Genomic DNA, 19,421 nt, shown 5'->3' on the forward strand with positions numbered 1-19,421 from the left:
AGAAACAAATTTTTCAAGTCATTCAGTGATGTGTATAATACCACTAATAAAATACTCATTCCTTAAGGAGATGTATAAGGTTGCTGATGAAGGGAAAGAACAAACAAAGGAGAAAGAAAGGAAAGAGAAGAGAAGGAGGAGGGATAGAGAGAGGGAAGGTAAAAGAGAGAAGGGAAAGGACAGAGGGAGGGAAGGAGGAGAAGGTGGAGGAGGAAGGAACCGAGGGAGGGGAGGAGAAAGAAAGGGGAATGGAAAAGGGAGAAGAAGGCAGTAGAAGAGTGAGGGACGGGAGACAGGGTGGAGGAGAAAATTCCATTATTTTAACTTTTAGCGAGCTGTGCCACTCGGGGAATAAAGACAAGGTGGAGCAGATTTCAGAGTGCAGCAGAGGAGCTCTGGTTGAGCACAATAAAAAGCAGCTACACATGCAGAAATAAAAATCAGCTAGATTCCATCTAAGAAAAACTTTGACAGTTTCGGGAAAGTAACTAAGAATGAGCCACAAAGGCGAGCGAAAAAACAGCTCATCCGTAAGGATGTAACGTCTACTGCAGACAGACATGCGCAGACCTTCAGGGCCAAGGTCCGCAGGAGGCCAGCAACAACAAAACGATTATGTAAAAAGAACACAGAGGCATTTGGAAAGGTTGAAACGGGATATGAACACACGTCGTATCAAATGACACCAGTCGGCTCTCCCTTCTCTCTCGGAAGGGACCCAGTCTGCACCAGTTAGGTGCAGTTAGGTGGGACAGTACCTTTCGTTTAGCCTTCAGCTGCTCATGGTACTTGTCACAGGTGTCTCCTGGGATCTCTCCTCCCCAGAGAGTAATTCCAACTATGGTGTAGGTGACGCCCATAATGAGCAATGGGAAACAGTACACCAGGATGATGACGATGATGTGGTACCTGCAGAGAAATACACACACACATGCATGCTGAAGACTCCTGGAAGGAGACATATGGGACTCTGAATTTGTTGAGCTTTAAATCATAATACAAATGCAAACAGTTATTTTCATCTTATTGCTGTCTTCATTTCACAAACATATCAAAATATCATGTAAACATTGTAACCTAGGGTCATGTATCAAATGTTTTAATTGCTCATTTCCAACCTGTAGCTTATTAATGAAAATTTATAAATGAAGTCTTCTCTTAATTTATACACATTCCCTTTACTTAGAACCAAGGGTGATACCCCCCCCCTCTGTTGTCCTTTGTTTAGTAATTGCTGAGCTAAACTATTGAGGTGAATCCTCAAAGGTAAGGGTGAAGGCAAGAATATGTCAGCCATGATATGTATTCTATTCCACAAGAGAATATTCTATTTATTCTGGTGACATCAGACATTCATAAAATACTTTTTCTTCTGCATGAAAAGAGGCACTCTGAGCCACATTGTGCGCTTTTTTTGATTTCCAAAAGAAAAACCCTGTGAAAACATTGCACGCATGTCTCCACAGTCATGGTATGTTTGATTGCCTTATTAACTCAGATAACAAACTCGTCGTGCGTGATAAACACACAGCTTTACAAACTGCCAAATTTAATTTTATGATTCCGTACTTTTCCATCAAAGCAACAAGGATGTCATTAGGGAGAAATGGAAGCATAATATATAATATTTTGGCTCATACACAAATTTGCACATTTTATGTGGTTTCTACTGTCTTTTGAAGACTTTAAATTAATTATTGAGTTTATAACTGTGGTTTGTCTTCTAAAATAAATCTTTTTTTAAAAATTTATTTATTTTACATCCCAGCCACAATTTCCCTTCCCTCCATTTCTCCCAGACCCTCCCCTCATCCCTCCTCTGTTCCCACCCTCCAATCCACTTCTCTGTTTCTGTTCAGGAAAGGTCAGATCTCCCCATGAGTATCAACAAAACATGGCATGTCCAGTTGCAGCAAGACTAAACACCTCCCCACATATTAAGGCTGGGAAAGGCAACCCAGTATGAGAAGTAGGGTCCCAAAAGCCTGGAAAAGCATTGGAAACACCCCCTGACCCTGCTGTTAGGAGTACCACAAGAGGACCAAGCTATACAACTGTAACACAAACGCAGCCTGCCTAGGGCAGTCCCATGCAGGCTACCTAGTTGTCAGTTCTGTCTCTGTGAGCCCCTAGGAGTCTAGGTGAGTTGATTCTGTGAGTGAAGGACACCATACAAGAAATCTTCAACCTCCTTGCCTATCTTCATCCTGGTAGCTAAGTACTGATTTAAAATCAACGGAGAAGTGATTCAGAATAATAGTATGCTCTAGGTAGGATTATTCATAATAGGTAGTTATGGCACAGATTAATAACCCTACCTGCTTTCTCTTTAGTAGAACCTCCCACTTGGCCAAGAGAGAAAACCGGAAATGGAGCTTTCTAAAAGAAGTCATGCCTGATCTTGTGCTGGTTCTAGTCCTCTAGCTCAGGCATTCCTTGCCCACCTCTGTCTGATCTAATATCTTTTTACCAGTAGATGAAGATGAGTTGGGATCTGTTTTAACTTAGCAGACTACTAACTTCCACCGGCCTGAAAGCTTAGGATGTTGTCAGATAGCATCTTAGGCCTATAGAAAAGCTCCCCACCTTACTGTATCCTTCTCTCTGATATACCCACCAATGTATTTTAAAGTTGTCTTGATTTGTGCCCTTTTCTGTTCCATAGAACTTAATGAAGCTTCTTCCACTTTGGAATATAGAATTTAGAGTATCCTAAATCTATGTTCATGGGTCATAGTCACTCAAAATGGCTCCAGAATAAACTATTTCTTATTCCCTTAAAAAAAATCGTCTGGACTTCTGAGAGAGCAGAGTTGGATAAAATAACTTCAGAAGAGGCGACTGCAGGCCAGGCATGGCTGCACAGTTCTTTGACCCCTTGGGAGGTAGAGGCAGGCATATCTCTTGGAGTTCAAGGCCAGCCAGGGCTACATAGAGAGACCTTGTCTCAAAAAATTGATAGTTCCTGGCAACATTTATTATTTTTAAATGTCATCAATGATAGGAAAACAAACAAGTTCATTGAAATTTACAGGAACAGGAAAAAAATCAAATTAAACAATTACATTGGCTTTCTCTTTTACTTTTTTCAAGTTAGGTCTAAAATATGAAATCTATCAAATGGCATACCTATTTCTTTTTTAATTTAGTGGCCAGGACTTTTCATGCTGAAATGAACAAATACAAACATAGGAAAGTAAAACAAAATTAAAACACCTGCCAGGACTTCTTTCTACTGCAGCCAGGCTTTCTAAAAGAGCAATCAACACACTGGGCATCCGTTCCCACTTCTAGCTCCTCAGTCAATAACACCCTGCTGTCCCTGGCACATTGCTTCCAGCCTTTACCACCCTGTTTAGGAAATGCTAGTGCTTCTCCAATAGAAGTCATCACTTTTCCAATTAAAAACCTTTGTAGTTTTACAAATCAGCATATCAGATCGCAGTGTAGTTTTACATTTCTTTCCCCAAGTAGTATAGGAAGTGAATGACTGGGTCATAACTTTATAACACCCCTCACCCCATCTTCATTTTCCTAAGTGTTTGATAGACTGAGTTGAAAATTGTCAAGGAGAATAGACTTACGTGAAATGTTGCTTGGGACCCTCTGGCCACTGCACATAGCAAAGAGTACGCCCTGGCATGACTTTTATTTTGGAATAAAGACATTGAGGGAAGGCAAGTAGAAATGCCAAAATCCAGATACTCCCGATGACAATCTTGGTGGCCGTGGCAGACAGTCTGGGTTTCAAAGGGTCGATAATGGCCATATACCTAGGTGAAACAAAGAAGAGTGTTCTGTCATTTCCTTCACTATTGGAATTGAAAACGGAACTTCAAAAGTGCTTTAATGGATGGGCTTTAGAACTTAAATTGATAAGGATTTTGCTTTTAGAGGTAGCACAGAAGGAGAACTGTGGCACTGTCTCAGGCATCAGCAGACCTGGGGTCAAATCCTATTCTGAGACTTGCTTAACCATTTGGAACTCGGCCTCATTATTTTTAAAATAGAAATAGGAACATCCACGCCTTAGGGGTTCAGTAAGGATCAATGGAAACCATATAAGTGGAAGTATTGATTACCTGGTGCTGTGCCTACAACACTATCTGAATTCATAAATGTCTGCTGGATAGAACTGAAAAGGTACCTACTGAATGCCTGAAAATACAGGCTTGTTATCACAGCAGCCTCTCTCTCTCTCTCTCTCTCTCTCTCTCTCTCTCTCTCTCTCTCTCCTCCCTCCCTCCCTCCCTCCCTTTATTTTGATCAGGGCCAAGAGTCAAGCATGGGCCTCACTGCCACTAAGCTATATTCCCAGTCATCAATTATCATTTCTTTTATGCCTCTTCTGGATTAATTTTTTTATAGAAAATTAGGGTTAGATAACATGGATAATAGCTAGATGCATGACAAGGAGAGAGAACCCCATGCAAAGGCTGTGGCCCACACTCTCAAAGTAACAAAAGAATTCAGGATTCAGCTGGGGTGACTATGTCAAGCTGGATAGAGGTTTGGCTTTCATGTTATTCAATAAGTTAAGTTTCTATTGCATCATGGGAAAATTCATGATGTATATTACATAATCATCCACAGCTTAGATTGGGAATGTGAACTTGCAGATCAAAGAGCATGCTTCCATGTGGTTACTGCAGCTCACTCTGGATTTTGGGAATTTTCTCAATATGTGAAGAAAAGTCATTTTATTCCTGCAATAAAATGCATCTCAGAAAAACAAGTTCAACTTTAAATTGGATAAAATATGGTTCATTGCCAAATTTTGGCTAGTGATTAGAGAAGAAAATAATATTTATAAATTCAAACTAATTCGTGTTTCCACCAATAGAAAAAACACATTTTTGTCTCATTTTCACTGTGGTCCATTTTGTATTATGCAAGTATAATTTTATATATTTGTGTTTTTTAGAGATTATACCTCAGGTGTAGGAAGAATATTGATAAAGAGAAAAATATCAAAGTATTTACTTATGCATGCACACATACCCACACATACATACTAACCATTTTAACCTTGAGGATAAGAATAATGCAATTGTTTATTTTTTTATGTAATTTTTAGACTATTTCAGTTTTTAAGTAGATATTTTGGAAATTATAAACTGCTACTAATATTAACATTAGTTGCAACTTACCTAAAGCAATATTGTTAATTCAGTATGTGTGATAAAGAAGAATCTTAGATACAAATATCCTATTTATCTACCTGTGGTTGGCTTTGCGGTAAGAGTATACAGATATGAAGCATCAAAAATAGTTAAATTCATAAAAGCAGAGGATAGAATAGTGGAGGGAGAAGAAAACTGGTAATTAATTCTGCTGGGCATAAAGCTTCATTTATGCAAGAAATAGCATCCTAAAGATCTGTATAACATAGTACCTATATTACTAAGTGGAATTAGGAACTTGAAAGTGTGTTAAGAGTCCAGATCTCATGTTCAGTGTTTATAACACACACACACACACACACACACACACACACACACACACGCGTGTGTGCTAAACAAAACGAAAACTTCATTCATGAACATAAAACCACCACAAGGAAGTTTTTGAGGTGTTGTATATGTTTAGTAACTTGATTATGATTAAATAACTTTATTATAGCTAATTACATTTTCTCAAACCCATCAGACTGTATACGCTAGAATACACACACATACATATAATACTGTATCAATATACATTATTGAAGCTTAAAAATAAAAAATAAGAAAAGATGATTATAAAAATAGTACAGTTAGTTAAGAAAACAAGAACCACATAAGATAATGTAATGCATAGTTGAAGTGAAAAGCTGTTTATAGTTCACCCCTCTCGTCGTTCATCACCGATTACTAACTATAGACAGGCACTTCATCATGTGTACATTAAAAGCCTCAAATAACCTCTTCAATAAGTTTTACCATGGGATAGATTTTATGGAAAATAAAATTGAAGTTTAAGGAAGTTAAAATCATTCATAATTGGACAAAAATGGAAAATCCTTGTCTATGGGGGTAGCATTATCATTTCTCTGGATATTCTTGCTGTTGTCAACGTCCAAACAGATACAAACTGTGGTGTTGACAGTTGCATAAAGACCACAGAAGTGGAGGTAAACAGATATAAGCTGGGACCTTACAGAGCATCAAATGTATCATTTTTATCTTCTAAATCCAAAAGCACAGTGCTAAACCCTTTAGTCAAGCATGCAATAGCAGGAACTGTAGGCAAACATGTTTTTGCTCTCGCTGCTGCTGCTTCTAAATTTCAAAGCATTGATCACAATATATTCAATTATGGCTTTATGGGTGTTTCTAGAGCCAAGCACACTTGTCAATAAAGTTTGCTCTACTACTACTGAACGGTGTGTTGCTCAATTATGTCACAATCTGGCTTCTTTTGTGGCTCTAAAAGTTTATAAACGCCATTTGGATAGTTATACAATTGGTTTTATATGCGTAAAGTACTTTCTAGGTCCTATAACACAGATAGGTTAAAGAAAAAAACTCCAAAGTTTTCAATGACTCCTTTGTATATTTATCCTAACTTATGATAAATTATTTCCTGATAGGTAGACTATTACGTGGAATCAATTTATGTTCTCACCAAATAGTATGAAATCTTGAATCTTCAAAAGGCTTTTAAAATCTTATTTTTATTCAATATTGTTTGTACATGCATGTGTATAATATATGTGTTGGAAGGCAACTCCCTGCAGTCTGTGTTCTCTTCCTGCATTAACGTGGATGCTGGGATAGAATTGGGGTTTGAAATGCACGGCACGCACTTTTTACCTGCTGAGCTGTCATGTCAGTTCCTGAAACTTAAGGCATTTTTCTCCTTTCTACTCTATTATTAAGTTCTATAGATGCATAGAGATCTTGATAAAGTTTCCTTTGGTGGTGTGTGAGGGAACAGAATTCCTGCAGGCTGTGGCCCTTATGACCGGACTGCTGCTGGTAGCTGCGGAGCTGCAGTAGCTGATTAGGACAACAGTTGTTGAAGGGGCAGCCACTGAATTGGTTGAAAAGCAATAATATGGAAATACAGAGACATGGGGAAATTAAAAAAAAGGCATCCAGAGTTAGGTTGGAGAATGACTGATGAGACAAGGAGACAGTAAGTTACCCTGAGCCTGTTTTGATTTGAATTAGAAATGATGGTTCAAGGGCAGGGTCTGGTCACTGGCCACTGCGTTTAGGTAATAATTGATGAAAGTAACTGAATGACAAGATACAGAAGGGAGACCCAGTAGGAACAAACAGTAAAGTTTTCTCATTGCTGAAGACCACTTGGAAACTGATTCAGTCACTAACAATTCCGGTTCTGTATCTTGCCCCAGCATTAATAACGTTCATCAGTGTGGATGCAGCAAATGCACGCTTAGGCTCATGGGAACGGCCTCACCAGTGTGGATGGAACAAATGCACACTTAGGCTCATGGGAACTGCCTCACCAGTGTGAATGGAACAAATGCACACTTAGGCTCATGGGAACGGCCTCACCAGTGTGGATGCAGCAAATGCATGCTTAGGCTCATGGGAACGGCCTCACCAGTGTGGATGCAGCAAATGCACGCTTAGGATCATGGGAACTGCCTCATCAGTGTGGATGCACCAGTGTGGATGTAGGAAATGCGCGCTTAGGCTCATGGGAACGGCCTCACCAGTGTGAATGCAACAAATACAAGTACTTCCAGTGATCAGTGGTTTGATGGACAAGTGCTCAGTGATTCAGTGGTAACGATGCTACACCTGAAGACACTGTAATTTCATTGAGTGTAGAAGGAATCAATTCTCATAATTTTATTTAACATACATCTATATATACCAAATTCTTTTCTGAAATGAAGAGCAGCCTGAAGCTGTCCCAGTAGATTGTCCTTAATCTCACAGATATCAAGGTTATCAGTAGAGTTTCCAAATTGTGTTAATTCTTAAGTTGTGAATGATACAAATGTTTATTTAAACGTTAAAGTAGAGAAAGCAGTCAATAAACCTCAAAACTCAGATAATAAAGATCAAAGGGGAAGCTGTTCCTATGGTTGATTTTGTCCCTTAGTTATATTTTCATGTCCTATCCCAGTTGATTATAGCACAAATTTTACAAAGTAATTTCAAAGATTACTTCCACTCAGTCACCCATTCACACCACCATCATGTCTTGTTTTCAAGAGCTGGAAATTGCAACAGGTTTGTGTGTGTGTGTGTGTGTGTGTGTGTGTGTGTGTGTGTGTGTGTAAGTGTGTGTGTGTAAAACTATTGTTAAAGAATGAGAGGGCTTGAAGTTTAGGAGGAACTCAGGCAGAATTGACTGGAGCAACGAGAAGGGGAATGATGTAAATTCAAAACTCATATATGAAATTTTCAAAAGATAAAAATGGTCAATAATGGCAACAGCAAGGGTTTTCTTGTGAGTTTGGAGGAACTTGGATGGGAGAATAGAATATGAATCGTCTACACTGAATTGTGCTTGCTTAGCAACAGTAAAACAAGATGCTTTTAAACTTTAGAAGGCACGATTTTAAATTTATGCAATCCCAATTCTACAAAGTAATGATGACTCTAGAGGATTATGCCAAGAGTAGGTAAAATGATAGTTTATAATGAAAATTCTCCCTTAACAGAATTAAGTAGCAGATTCAATATGAATTTAATCCACAAGGAATTCAGGAGTTGAGGCAAACCCCACCATATTAAGACTTTTGATGGTGGCAAGTTTATTGTTGTTCTTTTTCTTTTTCAATATGGAATAGTTCTGAGTGATAAAATTAGGTGTGGAACATCTTAAGTTCCATGCCAGGAGAAACACATTATTATATTGCTAATCAACTATGTTCTTTTCTGCCTCTCTTGTCCCCTTTAATTGAAAGTATTCTCTAACATTTCTCAAATTGTGCATACATTTGGCTGCCAGAGTATGTCCAAGCCAGGTGCTTGAGAGCAGAATTGAAGGTTGACTATGGAGCGACTGTGGAAATGCAAATCTTTTTCTGCCGTGTGGTAAGATAGCTTAAGAAATCTAACAGTTTTCTATTTTATCTTTAATTGTTGGTTACATATTTGTGGGTTTAAAGCTTCAGGCAATTATGATCCATGGTGATTTATTAGCCTGATAAAGTTCCCTTAAGGATTCAGTATAAAATGTATTCCATCTTCAGCCATTTAAAAACTTTTAGCTAATCAGTTAGCCACAGTTTGACACAGGTTTTCTTTTGATGTCCAAGCCTATCTCCTTTTCCAGGGATGGAGGATGTATGGATCAAACACAGCCCACAAGCATCCTTTTGTGTAAATTGCTGACCACTGCTTATCAACCTCTTTCTGCCTTTTTACATAAAATACAGACTTCAGCGACAGAAGAGGCAATATATCCATGACTAACTAGAAAATTCTGCCATATTATCAGATCTTCTATAATATAGAATATTGAGACATTCATATTAAAATGGGAAAATATTTTGGTTTTGTCAGTCAAATATTTAAAGCCATTTGGGTTGCATGACAAGTGTTTTCTACTTTAAAACCATTCTCTCATGACTGTCCATTGGAAGGTTTCCAGAGTAACTTACGGAACACATCTCTCTCCATCACTAAGTGATCATGCCATCATTGCTACACACAATAGTGTTTCATTTGTTCCCTACAGTGGAGCTAAGAATGGAAGCTTGATTAGAAGACCAGTTTCTCAGTTCACAGCGGATTTTACTTAACTGATCTATTACCTGAGGTTATTGATGAGAACTATAGATTTTTCCAGCTTTGTTTTCTCACCATGTGAGGATCTTTTTAACTGTCTAGAGTAAAGAATCTCATTTATAGTCTCACTTAGTGTTAATAGAGTGATTAGAAAGCCGACAATTATTCTGTTAGCCACCTGTTTGGTACCATAGCCTGAAAACATCTTGTAAAGAGATTTTAATTTGTTGGCAGCTTCCATAGTTCTCTCTCTAAGCTTATTCTCTTACTTCCTTAAATGTTTTATTTTGATCGATTGGTTTTCTTGCTATGCTTGCATATAAAATATTATACAAAACGTTTTCTCCTGTTTTGTCTGCATTTTAAGCTGATGAAACAGGATATTTAAAAGTAACTTTCCAAACTGAGGATGTAACAGCATTAAAATAGAAGAAGAGCTCACATTGCATATACTATTCTATCCCCTCTTCCATTAAACTTTGTTTTTCTACTTCATTTACTTACCAATGTTACAAAATTTATCCAAAATATTATCTCTCTCATGTCCTAAATATAATTTTGGAAATTTATTATACACATCTATCTTGTAAAGTCATGAGTTCCATCATCACGGGATGCCTTCTGAAATGTGCATTTGCCATTCCCAAATTTCCAGGTGTCATAGAGCATACTTGCTTACACGTAGACCATAAAGATCCCTATGTGTATATGAGGTTGTTGTCTGGTAGCCTGGTGCACCAGCATTCTCTTCTCTCTCTCTCTCTCTCTCTCTCTCTCTCTCTCTCTCTCTCTCTCTCTCTCTCTCCCCCTCTTTCTCTCCATCTCCCTCCCCCCCTCTCTGTACTTCACTCTTTTTTTTTTCTCTCTCTGTACTTCAAACCCAGGACCTTGATAGATAAGCAGTGTACCACTAAGCTACATCCCCATAAATGTTTTTAATCAGTAGATGGAGTGTACTCTAAGACAAGAATAAAAACTAGAGTATGGGGAATATATAAATGTAGTCAAATATAATGCAAAGTACGTAGCTGTATATTCCATAATTTTATAAAACTGGTATCTTGGTGATGTGGGAGGTCCTTCTGTCTGTGTGTTGCTTTTATTGGTTAATGAATAAAGAAACTGCTTTGGACCTATAGCAAAGCAGAACTTAGGTAGGCAGGGAAAGCTAGGCTGAATGCTGGGAGAAAGAAGGGTGGAGTCAGAGATACACCATGGATCCGCCGCTGAAGATAGATGTGTGAAACTTTGCTGGTAGGCCATGACCTTGTGGTGATGCACAGACTGATGGAGATGGGTTAAAATAATATGTAAGAGATTTGCCAATAAGAAGATAGAGTTAATGGGTCAAGCAGTGATTTAATTAATACAGTTTTTGTGTGATTATCTAGGGGGTCTGGGTGGCCAGGAAACAAACAAGTGATCAAACGGCCTGCTACTACATCTTAGAAAATTTCTTCATACCAGAAACACATAAGCAGTGTGTTGCACTAAGAGTATCTAGCTTTTTATAGTCTCATAAAGTCACCATATAACTACATCGTCACATGAAATTAAAAGTGAGTTATATTCAATTGGCTGAGAGGGCATGAGAAACTGAAGAAATGGTCCCATAATCCTCCTTTATTCCTCCTAAACAGAATGTTGACAGTGCACAAACTCAATCTCAAAGCCTTTTTCAAGCAGTCACAACTGTACTGATGAAAATGACAATTGTTTTGCTTGGAAGCTACAATATAGAAAAATCTCTAAGCTCAGGAGTTATACTAAACTCAGCTATAACCCAGTTGATATGTTATACAACACACTGGACTAACTCAATGGTTTATATCTTAGTTCTATGTATTGTGCAACAAACTATTACTACCAATTCAGTTGTATAAACAACCCAGGTTCAATTAAGTCCAATTTCTATGATTCAGAAATCTTGGAAAATGTCGCTCTTTGTTCTACTTAGATCACATAAATAGAAGCTTTGAGCACATTTGCATCTGGGACACTGGCTAATAAAGCATCTATGTCCACCCTAGAAAGGGTGTCAGGAAAATGTTCTTGTGGACAAAAGCTTCATGAAAACTTGTTTCTTTAGTCATCAATAGAAAAAGGGTAACTGTTGTGGGTATTTACTAGTGAGCTGTGAGTTATAATTATCATGATAACAATCTTATGTCATTGCTGTGTGATTTTTTTTTACTCTTTTGGGGGCCTGCCACCTAGCTCACACATTGAGATTTATTCTTACTTATTAATGCCCGGCTTTAGCTTGTTTTGTTTCTTGTCAGGTTTCTTAAATTAACCTGTCTAACTTTTGCCTCTGGGCTTTTACTGTTTTCTTACTTCTGTATATCTTACTTTCGCTCTTACTTTGTGGCTGGCTGGGTAGTTGGGTGGCTGGGTGACTGGCCCCTGATGTCCTCCTCTCCTTGTTCTCTTGGATTGCTCATCATTCTCTCTTCTCCCAGATTTCATCTTCTATCTATACTCTCTGCCTTCCAGCCTTACCTATCCTTATTTCTGCCTCCCTATTGGCCAGTCATCTCTTTATTAGGACCATCAAGTATTTTAGACAGGCACAGTAACACAGTGTCACAGAGTTAAACAAACAGTGTAAGCAAAAGTCACACACCTGAAAATAATATTCCCCAACATGTCATTTGCCACATTTTATTAGGTAGATGTGAATCAGAGATCGATCACCAGGAGATAATTTTTAAAAGAATATGACCAAGAGACAGAGATAACGAGAACTATTTTAAAGTCTGACTGCCACAAGAAAGGTCAAAGAATTCTCAAGGGAATCTAAAAGAATATCTTGTACTGAATCGGGTATATAAAAATATAAAAACTAGTGAGATCACCTAAAGTAACGCTTAGGTGAAAAGCAGAACCAAATGCTTAATATCAGAGACAGTAAAAAGAAACCTTAAATAAAGGCTATAATATTAAGAAACTAGAAAACAATAAGAGAAAAGCAAATTTAGCAGGAGAAAAGAAAGGAAATCAATAAAGTTTGAATAAAATCAGTGAACCTGAAAGCTGACGCTTTGGAAAAATCCCTGAAGATGATAATACAATGGCAATTGTATTATTCATTGTATTCCATGAAGAGCAAGCAACACAGAAAACCCTATATAGAGTAAGTGATATCACCATAAAGACAAGTTTGAAAAATAAACAAATATTGAAGATATTTTCTTAAAAGGAATAGAGAAATTCCTTAATACTATAGACCACTCACTCCAAATGACAACCATGTTTATTAAACATCCAACTATCCATCTAGGAGTGGTTGGTTCCACTCTTGGACACGGAAAAATTCAAAGAAAACAACACTGAATGAGGCACAATGCAGCATAACTCAAAACTAGAGGTTATTTATGATTCATATTTGAGGTTAATATTAACCTGATGTCAAAGACAGATAAAGATAGCAAAATATAAACCAATAACTATTGTGACATTAGACACAGAGCCCTAATATAAACTCCAATTATTTATGGCTTTCTTTACCCCCCTTTTCCCGTTCCTTCTCCTTTTTCCTCCCCATCTCTCTGACAAAGACCTGTTCCATCAAGAGTGTTTATTCTCAGAATTCAACTCTGCCTATGTGTATGCATGTGTTTGTGTGTTTTTTTTGGGGGGGTTGAATCCAGAGTTTTGTATATGCTCAGTGTAAATTATAACACTAAGGAAGACTCCCAGCTCCTAAAACTTGTTTACTACTCTGACACTACTACTATCATGCTACTACTACACTATTACACTACTATTAATACTACCATTACCACACTACCACACTACTACTACTAGACTACTACTAAACTACTACTAAACTACTATTACTACCATTAGCACACTTCTACACTACTACTACTACCCTACCACTACATTACTACTACTACACTGCTACTACTACTACTACTAAATATCAGTCAGCAGCGACTTATGGACCTCAGCCACCTAAGGGTCTACCTGTCTGAATTATTCAGAAAGCCCAACTTTACCCCTTCTTCTTCCTCTCTCTTGTATAGCCAGGCTTCCCTTACTCTTTGAGCTTTCCCCAACACCTTCAACAATCTGAGCTTCTCTACCGTTTCTCTAAAGTGTTTCTTCCCATCATGCGGTTACTTGTGGACCACGGGTGTGACATCCATACCAGCTTACATGCTATGGCTTTTTTCTTCCCACTTCCATTTCCCTTTGGGCAGCAGCCAAAGACTTACAGCTTCTCTGCTTTGCAGTTTTTCTTTTAGACCCTCATGGAATTACCTTTGCAGTTCCATTTGAATCCATCTTTTAAATTCTTTTACTGATGAAACTAAGACTCCCAAGAGGGGACCCTGATTTCTCTGTATCATGTAGACCTCAATGAGCTTCTGCACAGTTAGAATTGCCATTCTGAAACTGTGGATATTCTCTTTGAACTTTTACTATTGGTTGCAGTTTTTGCACCTTTAAAGTATTTCTTTAATGAAAAGTGGACTCAGTAGTTTTTGTGATGAAACTGCCTTCCTTGAATGAGGACCTGTAAACTATTTCTCATCCAATAAGAAAGTCTCATTGCATTTACAGAGCTTGTATTTTTTCTCTACTTCTAATTTCTCCAGAGTACCCTTTCCACCTGAGGTCAATATTATTGAGAAAGTGTTCAACCCTTGGCCAAATTCCCAGATGAAAACTATCAGCTCAAGTCTTCATCTTTAAGTTGCTTCTAGGAAAATCAAAAAAATATGCTAGACTGGATCTTCAGTGTGTTCTTAGCGTTCTTCTTAAAGAAATCTACTAAAATTCACTTTGTACTAAAACCAAAAAAAAAAAAAAAAACTAACCAAACAAACAAAGAACCAAAACCTCAAACTGAAAGCTAGCTCTTCCTAAAACTGGATCAGATGTAGTAGATATAAGCTTGAATCACAAGAGCAAGGTCATGATCCTACAAACCCAGCAGGGCCTTTCATGCCCGGTGCCTTTTCCCTTGTGGTAAGGATGGGTCCAGTAAGCCTAACTATTTAACAGTGTTTTTCAAAGACACCATACTGAGGGTTCTTTTAGATTTTATTTGTGTAAAGCTGGTTATTTATGAGAATTTTCTCTCTTTCTTAGGCACTACTCCCAGAATCCTTTGCACCAGTGGAAATGTTAGCAATTATTGAAGTAAGACTTTTTAAAGACAGTTTTACATAGTTACAAACAACATGACTCATACTCTGAATATAAAAATCTCATATAATCTATAAATTCATAACTTTTCTTAAGCAAATGAGGTTACAGGGTAATTGAATTACAATGGAGGAAAGTGTTTCCAAGAAGACACTAGATTATTGAAATCATTCTATTTTTTAAAAGATTTATTTCTTTCTAATGAGTATGAAAATGCCTACATGTGTTTATTTGCACAGTGTATGTGCCTGGTCAAGAAAAGGTATTGAGTCCTCTGAGACTAGAGTTACAGACAGTTGTGAGCAACCATGTGGGTGCTGGAAATGGAACCCACGCTCTCTGTAAGAGCAGTTGGCTGTCCTACCCACTGAGTTATCTCTCCAGATCCTGAAATACTTATACTAGTTTTGTTTATATTCTTAAGAGAGATCGTGAATACATCAACAGTTTGTATCCAGTAAAAGTCAATTGATACATGTAAAAACATGAATGAATCTTACAAGACTTATGCTAGGTGAGAAAAAAATAGGCCAGATTCAAAAGGCTAAGTACTGTATAATTGAATTTTCATGGTACTAACAAAACATGAAAGAAAAGAAAATAGACCAGATTAGTGGTTTCCAGGGACAAGAATGGGAGAGTAATTTTACACAAAGCATATGAGACTCGGGGTGGAAATGCTCCTGGTGCTTATGATGACAATGGCACTACTACTAGCTTCTTGTTCAGCTCAGATTCTCTAAAGGGAAACTCCTAGTTTGTACAATGTGTAGCTCAACAAGGCCTAAGCCTAAACCTCACTTAAAATACAGCTCCACACTCTGCTTTGCCTATGTTTATCAAGTGGACAAAATGGCAGCCCAGGTACAGCCACACAGATGATGACCAGCCTGGGTTCCACCTAGTTTTCCAGCACCAGTCTTGAACAATACAAGGGCAGAATTTGCAGATGGATATTTAATAAATGTTTAGAGCAATTTAGGTAATATTATGTCTGTCATATCTAATTGTGATAGCTAATCTTTATTATCGGATTGACTCTATAATCAATTGAAAGTAAGATGCTGGGTATACCTGAGAGGAAGTTGCTTTATCAGAACAGTTGAAGCAAGAAAACCCCTCTAAATCTGGGTGGTATCTTCTGGTGCAGCCCAGATGAAAAGACATGGAAGAAGAAAACTTGGCTTTTGCCCACTTGTGGTCACTCTTGCTAGCAAGTCCATCTATCCTGTTACAATGTCATTCTTTCATTAATATTAGAACTAACTTGGGAACTGCAGCATAGGCTGGGAACCAGAAGCTCCAGTGAACTCTCCAGGCCTTCAGTGCCATATTGGGACTGCTGAGACATCCAGCCTTATAGACTGAACAACTATGAGATTCTGGGCCTCTCCAAAGTGGGCTTGCCATTGTTGGAATGCCCAGACAGCATCCTGTAAGTCAACCTAATAAATCTTCTATTTATACAAATATTAAGTCTATCATCTTTGTCCCTTTTACTACTAATAAAATATCTGGGGTGGTACTTTATTTAAAAAATCAATTTAATCTAAACTAACCATTTGAACACATCAAGAGATACAGAAAACATCCAATTAAATCTGAAATGCAAGTATTAAATTTTTAGCACATTAAAATATAAAATAGGGGCTGGAGAGATGGCTCAGAGGTTAAGAGCATTGCCTGCTCTTCCAAAGGTCCTGAGTTCAATTCCCAGCAACCACATGGTGGCTCACAACCATCTGTAATGGGGTCTGGTGCCCTCTTCTGGTGCCTGCAGGCATACACACAGATAGAATATTGTATACACAATAAATATTAAAAAAAATAAAATATAAAATAATTTCTTTAATATCATAGAGTCTATAGAATATCAATTTTATGACATGTTTAATGATACATTGCTACACATTTCCCTACTCTAAGAATAATACAGGAATTTCCATTTTTATACCTTTGTTAAACATTGGGCTTGTGGTGCATTAAAACACAAATAAGGATTGGCAGACACATACATACAAAGGAAAAAATAATATCTCTCTTCTCACTAATACTTTTAATGATATCAATTAATCTAAAACTCATTAGTCAGCTCATTGAAGATCAATAAAGAAAATAACAAGAATATTTATATGCTAGCAAAAAACAAATTGAAACAGAAACTTCAAATATCATTTCACAAGTTAAAAACATTCACACATGCATCTAACAAACATATACATATACAGTATCTATTCCTTGAAAATTACAAAATGCTATCTTAAAAAGTCTTAAATATGCTGAAGAGAGACATTGGAAGATTTGGCATGATAAATGTTAATAATCTCCCAAGTTGACCTACAGATTCAGTGCAGTTATAAGGTAGGAGTTTGTTGTTAACGGTATGAGCTCATTCTCAAACTTATATGAAAAGGTAAAAGAGCAGAATGGAAAACTAAGTGCAAACAAGATTGAAGTAGAAGGAATCACACTTTCAGATGTTAAGACCCATTCTGTGCTGCAGTAATCAAGACCGAAGATTTGGTACAGACAAAGATCAATGGAACAAAATCAAGAGAACAGAAATAGACCTCCAAAAATATGTCTCATTGATTTTTTTTTTTTGGCAAAGGTGAAAAGACAATTAAATGGACAAATGGCAGTCTTTTCACTAAATATTTGGAAAAATTGGGAACAATCCATATATAAAAAATACCTTGATATTAACCTCATGTTTTATTTTAAAAAGCTTAAAAGAATCATATATCTGAATGTAAAACATATATTACACTGCAAGTTAAATTAAGGATTCCCACCTAAACAAGACTGAGAGAAATTGCTCAAACATACCCACCTTAGATAAATGCTGAAAGATGTTCTTTAGGCTGAAAGAAAGTAACACCAAATGTTACCTCAAATCCATATGCACTAAAAAGCGAAGTCAGATAGACTGGTGGGTTGAAAGAAAAAGAGTGGGCAAAGAGACACCATGATAACACTGAACTAAATGAGTAAAAACAAAAGAGCTGTACTGGCTGCACTAATATCACACCAAATAACTAGGAAGACAAATTCCAAATATAGGCCACTTATGAAATATCTGAAAGCAAACTTAAGGTAATATTTAAAAAACAATACTTAAGATGAACATGAACAAAAAGGAAATGCAGGGATCATTTACTTAGGATAAAGCATGCTGAAAATAATTAAAGAAGATTTGAATGAACTGAAACATAAGGAATGAATATGGACCAGAAGGCTCAATCATTTTCAACAGACAATGTCCTCAAAATTGGTCAGAACATGTAACACTATCCTTGTAAATCTCCGAGTCCAATTCCTTAATATAAAGGCTCATCCCAAAGTCGGGTAGGAACTCAAAGGTTCTAGATATAAAAAAGATGAAAATATTAAAAGACTTGTTACAAATCACGCTAAAAGTGCAGATGAATCAGAGTGTGGTAATGACATAGGAACAGACACATGGACACCCAGAGATCAAAGCCCACGAGTTGTTCGACAAATAGTCAACCAAGGCCCACAGATGCATATATTTATATCTTTATAATTCCTTCAAATTAGGAGACCCTAAGTGTCCCACAGAGAGTGGGTGAACAAACTCCGGGAGAGCTGCACCATGGGATGCAATAAAGAAGAATGTGTGAACAGCTCTGTGAACTATTCAGGCCATTAGATAATACCAGAGATGTTCTGGGGAGCAAAAGCACCCAGTATCAAAGATCACATGTTGAATGCTTATGTTAATATGACCTTTTCACAAGAAGACCAAGTGGCAAGGAGGACTGATTAGTCACTGCTAGGGCTTAGGAGAAGGTGAGGTGGGAATACAAAGTGACCAAAGGTGGGAGTTCCTTTGTGATGATGGAGAATTCTACAAAATGATGGTGTTGATGAACTTAGTCATGCATTAAACAGCCTAGATTTTTACATCAATCAAAATAAATTCTGAGGGAATTTTTTTTTTAGATGGTGTCTTGTTATATAGCTGAAGATGTCTTCCAACTCAACATAGCCATTGCTGACCAGGGAATTGTGGTCCTCCTACATCATCCTCCTGATTTCTGGGATTAAAAAAATGTAAGATACCATGTTAAGTAAGTTTAGTAAATGTAAATCAAACATAAAATAAAATGATAAAATATGAAGTTACATACTGCCTCAAAAGTGTACAAAGCCAATCTAGAAACACATTAGCAGCCCCCAATTAGCAGCCAATAGAAGCAGAAAGTGAGAGAACGAAACTAGCAAACATAGAAAGCATTTGTACATTATGAGTAGTCAGCTTGTTATGAGATGATGGTGATGACGGTGGTTATGGTGACGGTGATGACGTATGTGGAACAGTTTTGCTAATTTAAATTGTCATATTGTATTTGTAGGAATTTTTCCCTTAAGTCTTTATTTTATTATCCTCTAAAAATTACTAAGCCAATGGTTGAAGCATATTTATGTAAAAATAAATGGGAAACACTATACAATGTGTCATTACTTATCTTCATGGCATAATTTAGAAGTGTGTAGGAATGGACACAAACGGTCAACATCTGCTGTAAGAGTCATAGG

General features: G+C 37.2%; 1 protein-coding gene across 1 annotated transcript in view; it reads right to left on the reverse strand.

Moving 5' to 3' along the window:
• Window positions 1-19,421, reverse strand: part of Tacr3 (tachykinin receptor 3) — a 67,153-nt gene that overhangs the window by 38,916 nt on the left and 8,816 nt on the right. Inside the window, exons 2-3 of the mRNA XM_075981289.1 lie at window positions 3,585-3,773; window positions 759-909 (exon numbers count right to left, since the gene is read on the reverse strand). Coding sequence (XP_075837404.1) covers window positions 759-909; window positions 3,585-3,773 — 340 coding nt within the window. The remainder of the gene's footprint in view (window positions 1-758; window positions 910-3,584; window positions 3,774-19,421) is intronic.

Source organism: Microtus pennsylvanicus, chromosome 7 (genome assembly GCF_037038515.1).
Source record: "Microtus pennsylvanicus isolate mMicPen1 chromosome 7, mMicPen1.hap1, whole genome shotgun sequence".
NCBI classification, from domain to species: Eukaryota; Metazoa; Chordata; class Mammalia; order Rodentia; family Cricetidae; genus Microtus; species Microtus pennsylvanicus.